This window comes from Semicossyphus pulcher, unplaced genomic scaffold (genome assembly GCF_022749685.1).
Source record: "Semicossyphus pulcher isolate SPU_LCO1_2020_fin unplaced genomic scaffold, fSemPul1.0.p SCAF_4, whole genome shotgun sequence".
Classification (NCBI taxonomy): Eukaryota; Metazoa; Chordata; class Actinopteri; order Labriformes; family Labridae; genus Semicossyphus; species Semicossyphus pulcher.
The window spans coordinates 26,235,030-26,244,269 of NW_027211715.1; the positions used below are offsets into that span (position 1 = coordinate 26,235,030).

Here is a 9,240-nt window from a genome sequence, read left to right on the forward strand (position 1 = left end):
TATTTATCATGGTAACCATCATTTAGTAAACGTAACATGTAGTGCCAGGGGTTAGAATAATAAGATGGAAAAGGAGATATAAAGCTGTAGATTTTAAAATGAAAATATATCGAAGTAGGGAGATAAACTGGATAGCCAAGAGGAATTTGAAGGTTACTTCGGGAGAGTATCCGGACGCAACCGAAGATGACCCGAGACAGACGTAGTGACGTAATCAATGAGCGACGACGGCTTGGATTGTTGTTTCTTTAAATCGTGGTTAGACGAAACTCAGTTTGTTATCTCATTGACAAGGTAGTGTATAATGGTGTTTCTTTCCACTTTTTATCATGGTTTTTGGCTTCTACTCTATATCACTTCATATGTTGAGTCGCTACTCATTTTCTGTCTTTAAACGCCTCCAACTTCCTACTGAAAATGGAGGAAATGTGTGCAGCCGCTGCTTTGTGTTTTCGCCTGTATTTTGGGTGTAGCTAGCTAACTTAGCTTCAGTGGAATATCTAAGTTGTGCAAAACTTTGTCAAATGTGATATTTGACACCTATAAATTGTCCTGTGGTACGTTTATATATGAGGGTACATTATACATTCTTATGTTCTGTGTGGGCATCCTCCAGTTGCTCGGTTACCAATGTTAGTTATCCTGGCTAACGTAGATTTTATTTAACTTCATCACTTCATTGATGCAGGAATTCAAGCGGACACCGGCAAAGTTTCTAATCTATTGAAAAGCTGCTTATGGATCATGTATCTGCATGCACTCAATATTTGCAGCTCAGTATTGTCTAAATTTCGCTGCTAGGTTGCTAACGTCGGCTAACTGACTTTCGTCTCAATACCAATTAACATACATTGAAAAGGCGACGTTAACGTTACTTTAAAGACGGTTTGCATTAAATGCCCGTTAAATACTTCTCATGATATCTGTGTCAAAAAGCAAGTAAATTGCAAGCTAACACAAATTCATCACCTGCTGTATCTGAACACTGATCCACCTGTTAATTGAAGATCGGTGTAGTTACTAGTTCAGTTCTCAAACAATCAATAAACCTTAAGTAGATTAAAGAATACAAATATTGTTTTTACTGGTTTGTACCGGTCAGTTTTACTATTTGGATTTGAACAAATATGTCCTTACCAGGGGTGGGAATCGCAGGGTAACTCACGATACCATGTGATACACGATACATGGCCCACAATAATGATGCTATCACGATACAGCGATTCTGCGATAATTGATGTATTGCAAGACTATCATTTAGTGATAAATCACGATATCTGTTTAACTGAAGGATACACAATGCCTCTAAAAAGGTGAAGTGCAGAATTAATGTATTATTCACTAAAATTGGGTGTCAGTTTCACAGAGTTTGACACAAATTGAGATAAACAATGATGCAGTGAGTGACTTAAATTGGCAGGGAGATCTGTTTAGAGCACTGAATTTTTTGTAAATTAAAATATCGATATTTGGCGCCAGCGATATGATAACTGTATCCCACCAGTCGGGACGACGATATATTGCGATATTGATATTTTGTCCCACCCCTAGTCCTTACAGTGAACAGCAGAAAAAGTGACGATGAAATTTATGGACAAATGACCTGCTGTGGAGTTTCCCTCGGTATATTGCTTAAGTCTGTACTGCTGTATTTCTTTAGATTTTTAACAAGAAAGTGTTGGTGAAGCCCTCGTAGACACCTGAGTCAGGAATTGATCACAAAGAGGAGGTTACTAACACTTACTTGATTGGCTCTTTTTCCCTCTCCCTAGTTTCTCCTCTTTGTCCCCTATCCCACAGCTCTACACAGAATACCATGGTGGTGTTGCTATCCTATACAGGGTCTACCCATCACTGAAGAACGCTCAACACTTGCCATGTTCTAGTCAGCTCACGTGTCAACAACCTCTATGGTCGGAAAGGCTTGAGAAGACTTATTTTCTACACATTAAAAATATAGAAGAATCCTCGAGGGAAGCATCAGGATACAACAACAAAACAACAAACTGCTAAAATTTAGAGAACCAAAGGTGAGGAGAGGACAGGAGTGAGGAGAGGGGGTGTTGGGGATGGGGTGGAAGAGCCAAAGGAGGACGTCATGGTTCACAGCGGCTCTACATCCCCAATGAAAACAACACCATCAGCATCACCTCATTTAACTGTTCCTGCTACAGCTCCTCCTCTGCAAGCAGCACCTCTAGTGCCCCCTCCTGGAAATACCACAGACCAGGACCTCACCCAGACCCCCGCCAAACTCATCAACACAGACCTTACCTCTAAATCAGACTTGACCCAGCCCTCTACTCTGACTCCTGCTGATACCGAGCCCCCTGTTGTAACCCCGGCAAAAGCACTCGCTCCTAACTCAAGCCCGACATCAACCTGGTCCTTCACGCAGACACCAACCCCTGCCCACGGCCTGCTCAATGGCCGCACTTCAGGCAGGAAGAGGACTCCTAAAGCCTGTGACTGTTGTGGCCCAAACAGTGCAGGACACAATGTTAGAACCTCGGGCAGAGGGAGGGGGAGGGGAAGAGGGAGACCACGGGGAAGGGGTGGCGGTAGTGACGGCTGGGAGACACCAAAAAGGAAGATGGGCGGCCAGCTGACGCAAATCAGATGTTTTGATTTGACCAAGGAGACGGTGGAGGAAGCAGAGGATGAAGATGACAGATGTGAGAAGGTGCAAACGACTCTAGTAGGAGCTGATGATCTGTCACAGATGCCTGTTGCCCTCCCTGTCACTCTCTCCCTCCAGGATGGACCAACAAGGAACTTTGCTGCTCCAGAGAAAGAGGATGCGCAGGAAAATGAGGAGTTTTTGATAGAGGGGTCAGGGGTGGCTGGTGCAGGAGGGAAGGGAGGTGGTGATAGCCAGGACATGGAGATGAGATTGTCTGCAGTTGCAAGTAGGGGGGCTGCAGGGGTTAGAGGCAGAGGGCGAGGAGGCAGGGAGGCTGTGGGAGCTACGTCTGCATCAAAAATAGAAGTAGAAGGTGGAATAAGGAGGGGAGGTTTAGGTGGTGTAGTTATCAGTTATAAACCATTCATACCTCGAACATTGTCAGTGCAGAACCAGTGGCAAAACAAAAATGCAGAGACAGAACACAGAGGGCAGACTGACCTCAGAACAGTTAAAGCTCCTTTTGGAAACGGAGACACGGTTAACCTTTCTGACACAGAGCCGGAAGAGGAGGCGAAGGAGGGCACCATCACTGTTGGTGAAATGGAAAATGGATTGCTGTCTATCTCACGGCAGCCGGAGTCTCCCCTGGACCTCGACTCCGACATGCAGGTGGACCATACTCCTGACAGAACAGACTCGACGTCTGTGCCAGTAACTCTGTCTAATGGAGAACTCACCATACCTACAAATGACGCCCATGGTGCTGCACTTATGGAGGTGGAAACTTCTGATCAAGCTACAGTCGCAACTCCGTGCCAGGGCCCTATTACAGTATGCAGCGCGCAGCACCGCTGGGCATTAAGAGACCACTGGTTGTACTGTCAGCCTGGAGTCTGGGAGAAGGAGGAGATGGAAGAAGTGTCAGGAGGAGAGGGAGATGGACAGATGCAGAATGAAGAAAGCCGGGAGCAGCTCACTGATATGATCCACGGTAAGATAATTGGTATTTATAGTAGGTAAAATAATGAACTTGTGTGGTCTGGGACAGCATCATGTTGGCATCAACAATGTTGAATGGAATGAACAGGCAGGAACTATTTCAGTGACAAGTGCGAAAGGCTGTGCAAATGTCAGCAGTGAGCGTGTAACTGCTCGACTTTATTAGCACACAGGCCTTAATTAGCAGCGATGGATTCAGAGCCAGTGTTGTGAATTTGGATTAATTAACGATTTCTTCTTCCCTTTAACAACATGTTCCTGTTATTTAGCTGACAGATCACATGACGCAGTGATATTTTCTCTCTCTCTTTCAGAGTTTCTGGAGAGCTTCTACATTAAGTACGGCGGTTTCATTCCTCTCACTGAGACTGACGTCCTGGAATACCTGAAGAAGAAAGGCAACTCTGACCTCAGCAAAAGGTCAGTTCTAGTAGTGTCAAAAAGGATACAATTATTCCCTCTAAATAAACACACAGGTACCAACTATTTGAATTTTTTTTTTTGCGCAATATGTCCAAAAGAGGTAATACCAATACGAGAGAAATATTTATTTAAACATAAACATGGCTTTTAAAACCTCAACATCGGCTTCCTACACCTTGCAAAATAAACAAAATAATTAGGTTATGGTAGAATGTACATTCGGCGCTCCGAGCAAGTTGTGCTGTGACAGGTAAATTTATTTAAACATAAATGTGCCTTTAAAAAAAAATGTCAACATAGGCCTACCTACACCTGTCTGTTATACTGCAGGTGAGAATCTCTCTGTCTCTGGCCGGGCTGGAATTTGAATTCTCCGCCATCATTACCACACACAACACGGTTGTTGTTTTAGCTCATTTCAGCTCGACTTAATTTGCATGTTCACAGTCGAAACCTTTCAAATGAATCCAGTGATTGTGATTTGTTGGCCTGTATTTGAATTATTTGAGTTATTTTTATCTCTGACCTTGTGGCGTCTCTTTCGTTATCTAAGCCTGTCATATTTTTTGACATTTCTTTGAAGATATGATGAGCACTTGAGATGTTCTCATGGCTTAATTTCGCCTCTTGATGCGTTTGTTGCAGGGGGCTGGACATCAAAGGGGAGATGAGTCGGTACAGAGCGGCGCTGGCCTCCGCTCCTGTCGCAGGCTTCATGGTGGCGTATAACAAACATACTCTGAGCCTGGAGGACCTCGGCACGCTGGAGGAACAGAACTGGCTGAATGACCAGGTAAGGATGGATGAAGTGTTAATCAGCTTCAGAAAATAATTCTTTACACCAGCTCACTTCATGCTACTCGGTCCAGCCTTGTAACAGGAAAGTCTGTTTGGCTTTGTTCAGACTGCAGGCAAATCAAACTTGTTTGTCAAATCAGATCTTTAAGACAGACTTTCAGAATTTGTGTGTCCAGGTATCACCAACTTACCTGCATGGGTTGCTGTGATAAATACGTAGGCGTCAGTAACCACAACCGCCAATGAAGCGTCATTCCAAAGCAGACGGATAAGAAAAGGCAGTGAATCATCTCACCTTAAATACAATCGTGCTATTAAGTCATGGAGCAGTTCATGGACTTCTCTCACTTTCATTCAATGAGTGTTCAGACTTTCTGAAATCTATGGTGATACAAAGTGGACATTTGGGTTGTCAATCTGAACAAGGCCATTAGAAATTGAATGCAGCATTAATTTAAAAAAAAAAGAAAAGAAAGAAATATCACATTTGTGATTTTAGTGATGACGGGAAGTCTGTCTTTGTCTGCTCAGATTATCAACATGTATGGAGAACTCATCATGGAGGCGACACAACAAAAGGTAAGAGAGGCTGTGACTGTAGGATTAAAGTGTACATTCTTCATGTTGCACAAAAAGAGAATGACAAAGGGCTCCAATTGCATCACATTGTTTCAAGACTCTTGTGATAAAATGTAGATTGTGAGACTTGTTTTAATTTAAGAAATAACTAATAATAATGTCGACAGTGCCATTTGTTAATGGTGTTTAATTTTTTCTGCCTCAGGTTCATTTTTTCAACAGCTTCTTTCACAAGCAGCTGGTTGCCAAGGGCTACGACGGTGTGAAGAGATGGACTAAGAAAGTAAGAAAGAAGACTTGTTTTGGCAGTGTTGTTAATAGCTGATCCTTAAAGTCACAGTTAGACTTGTATAAAGAAGTTATCAAGCATTAAACAGAAATGCTGATGAACCTGTACGATTAATATATAAATCAGTAACTGCCGATAATCCGACTCATATTCTTTAAACCTTTGTGGGATTGTTTCAGGTCGACCTGTTCTCCAAGTGGCTGTTGCTAATTCCCATCCACTTAGAAATCCACTGGTCTCTCATCACGGTAACCATGGCAACCAAAACCATCAGTTACTACGACAGCCAGGGAATCGTCTTCAGACACACCACAGACGTGAGTAACGCCGTGCGTGTTGATGTCTTTGGGTTGTAGTTCTTAGCTCGACGATTTTGAGTTTTCATCATGAGGCTGGAATGAACCACGACATACTTTGATAGTTAATTAGTAGATTGACGATCAGTTCTTCTTAATTTATTTTTTTTTAAACATTTTTTAACTGTGTAATATGAGTTTTGACTAAAGCCCTGATACGATGAATATGCTACAAATTCATTCATTAATTACAATCAAATTAAAGATGCAAGCAGCAAAGTCTTGAGTTTGGGGTCCACTCCATCCGCTTAACTATGCTGAGTGTCTATGTCAGTCCCTCTTTCCCTCCACTGTATCATTAACTTTGTCTGTCCTTCTTTAAAACTATTCCAAGGCTAACATGCTGACATATATCTGCTAGTACAATGCAAGTCCATGGCACCACTTCCGTTAAAACATAACTCTGTGTTCTTGCGTGTGTGTGTGTGTGTTCTTCCCCATCAGAACATCATGAAGTACCTTTTGTCTGAAGCCAGAGAGAAGAATCAGACAGCTTTCCAGAAAGGCTGGAAGATCACCATCATCAAGGTAACCCTGAACCCTGAGCTGTGACTGTAAGGCTCATTTATCACTGGCTCAGTGGATGTTATTCAAATGCAAAAAGTACCAAGTTAATTATGATAAAGACATTACTCAATAATTGTCTGTTGAAGTAGCCAAATTAATTCTAACGTATCTACAGAAAACAGAATTGTTATTCATTAATCCAAATACGTGATTGAAAATATTTTTGTAGTCTTCATCGCTGGTCTTGCGTCTCGCATCATTGCGAGTTATTCTACAATAAAATACATTTATAATATAGTTGCATTTATGAAGCGTACTAACACAAAACAGAGAGGGAACTGTGACATGTTTTGTATGGCTCCCTGCCTGACTGTGCCGTGCGACTCCTCAGGGGATCCCTCAGCAGAAAAACGACAGCGACTGTGGAGTCTTTGTCCTTGAAGTGAGTCATTTTTCTTCCTCTCCTTTATTCATCACCTATTTCTTGCATTTCTTGTCCTCATCTAGTTCTTTCCAGCAGACAAAAAAGTAGATCTGTGTCCCCATTGTCTTTCCTTGTGCTGACAGCAATTTAATCGCAACCTAGATATGGTTGTGGATCAAGATCGCTCACTGCCTGTCTCTCTCTCTCTCTCTCTGTCTGTCAGTACTGCCGCTGTCTCTCCGTGAAGCAGCCTCTTCTGTTCAGTCAGGAGGACATGCCGCGAATACGCAAGAGAATCTACAAGGAGCTGTGCGACTGCCGCCTCAACGACTGAACGACGTTCATCCTCTCTCTCTCTCTCTGTGACTGCTCGTCTGGTGAAACAGTCTGTCCTCGTCTGTCAGAGGACCTGTTTCAACATCAGCCTGTTACGTAAGCTAACCTGACCGTCTTTATTCCACGGAGCCCGAACTGTCCGTTCTACCTGACAGATTTTGGGGGGTCATTAGGACTTTTGGATTTCAATGACAGTCTGTAGCAAAGCAGATTTTTTTTACTTGCAAAAAACTACTGATGTGGCCCCCTACTGACCCACAAAAGCGCTGGACCTCATACCCATCAGGTTGTTGTTTTTTTGCATTCTATATTAACAAACCTACAGTATATTTCAACCACATTACTTTAAGGACACAAGGGATCTCTGACTGACTGAGGACACAGGTGTCAGACCAGCCTGGACCAATGGGACGGAGCTTCCATCCCAACTGGAGTGGCCTTACCTCCTGTACGGCCATTTTAACCCAGAGTGACATTTTTACCTGTTTGTTTTATGCTGGACTTCGTGGCAGTATCAGGCTAACTGTTATTATTCTTGTTTTCTAACTTGTTAATAAAATTCGGATGTGCGATGCAGTGGACCAGACGTTCACTCAAAACTTGAAGGTTTCTTTCGGTCTCTCCGACTACAGATATTTGCACGGCGAGAGGCCTTCCTATTGAAGAGATATCAACTGAATGTACCGATCACGTATTCTTCCTGGCTGCCTCGAAAGCTTTGAGATTTAGCACCGTACAAGCTAATGGTACACTTCTGCTGTGGCTTGAAACAGGGATGTTCTTTTCAAGTTGTTTTTTTATGTTTAAACGTGAGGTTTTTGACACCTTACTCCAAATACTTTCTCACGAGAATTCCATTATTTCCACCGCATTATTTCCCGCTTTTGTTTTGTTTTGCAGTGATCACACTCGCCCACATTTTGCACAAGTGTGTTTTTCAGCCGTTCGATAAAAGATAACATTTAAATCCATCAATTTAAGTTGTTGCTGCTGATGTGAGGACCACCTTTTTTTTATTAAATTTTAGCCAAGCCGTTTCTCCATGATGACTGAATATTGTGAACGCCTCCAGCTTCACGTGGACGCATTAACACAGGTACAGAGCATCTTCGTTACAGAGTGGCCTCCTAACAGTGAAACAAGTGGACCTCAGTTATTTTGATTAAATCTTCTGTCCAACCTGGTTTTTCTTGTTATATTCACGTATATATATATTTGCAGATTGTATTGTAATTCTACTGGCCTACTACTGTACATGCTTTGCTTTGGCTGAGAACCACAAAGGTTTCTGGACTGTTTTTATTGTTCTTATTAAAGGCCGATACTGCTGGAAAATGTATGCTGTGTTCGCCTTGTTCGTTTTAAATGAGTATCCAGTGGTGAGATAATCATGATCAGAAAATGGCTCGGATAAAAAGGCAATGACTTTAAATAGGGATGCACGATATTGGATTTTTTTGCCGATATCCGATATGCCGATATTTTACTCATTTAGCCAATTAGCGATACCGATATGTTCCTCGCATCACCGAATCTGAGCAGTCATTGCAAATAGCAGTTTTGCTATCTATTTCGGACGCTTTGAAAAACTTCCACACTTCTGGCTTCTAACTCTCGTGCTGCAGGTAGACACACGTGACGTCATCACGCTGTGCCGCGCAGGTCTTCGTCGCGCCGGGGACATTGCGCCGAGGTCGGGCATTTAATCAAGTATGCAGCAGCCCATTATTTTATCGGTTAATTATATCGGCGGATATTGGCGTGTTGGCCGATATCCAATAGGTCATTTTTAAGCCAATATCGGCCAATACCGATAACGTGCCGATAATATCGTGCATTCCTAACTTTAAATATGGCTGCCCAGACAAAAGCCAAACAACTCCAACTAACAGCAACTGTCGGG

General features: G+C 42.7%; 1 protein-coding gene across 1 annotated transcript; it reads left to right on the forward strand.

Moving 5' to 3' along the window:
- The first annotated feature begins 207 nt into the window (after positions 1-207).
- LOC138607344 (sentrin-specific protease 5-like) lies at positions 208-8,666 on the forward strand. Its single transcript, XM_069679925.1, has 10 exons — positions 208-294; positions 1,773-3,617; positions 3,940-4,045; positions 4,694-4,841; positions 5,378-5,425; positions 5,631-5,708; positions 5,894-6,031; positions 6,515-6,598; positions 6,969-7,019; positions 7,225-8,666. The coding sequence occupies exons 2-10, from the start codon at positions 2,099-2,101 to the stop codon at positions 7,333-7,335; spliced, it is 2,283 nt and encodes a 760-aa protein (XP_069536026.1). The 5' UTR covers positions 208-294; positions 1,773-2,098; the 3' UTR covers positions 7,336-8,666.
- Positions 8,667-9,240: the final 574 nt, after the last annotated feature.

Bases quoted from the DNA above. Each gene is read 5' to 3' on its own strand.
- LOC138607344 (XM_069679925.1), top strand. From the start codon at position 2,099: ATGGTTCACAGCGGCTCTACATCCCCAATGAAAACAACACCATCAGCA. The intron at 5,426-5,630 runs GTAAGAGAGGCT...TTTCTGCCTCAG, and splicing joins TGGAGGCGACACAACAAAAG to GTTCATTTTTTCAACAGCTT. The intron at 5,709-5,893 runs GTAAGAAAGAAG...GGATTGTTTCAG, and splicing joins TGAAGAGATGGACTAAGAAA to GTCGACCTGTTCTCCAAGTG.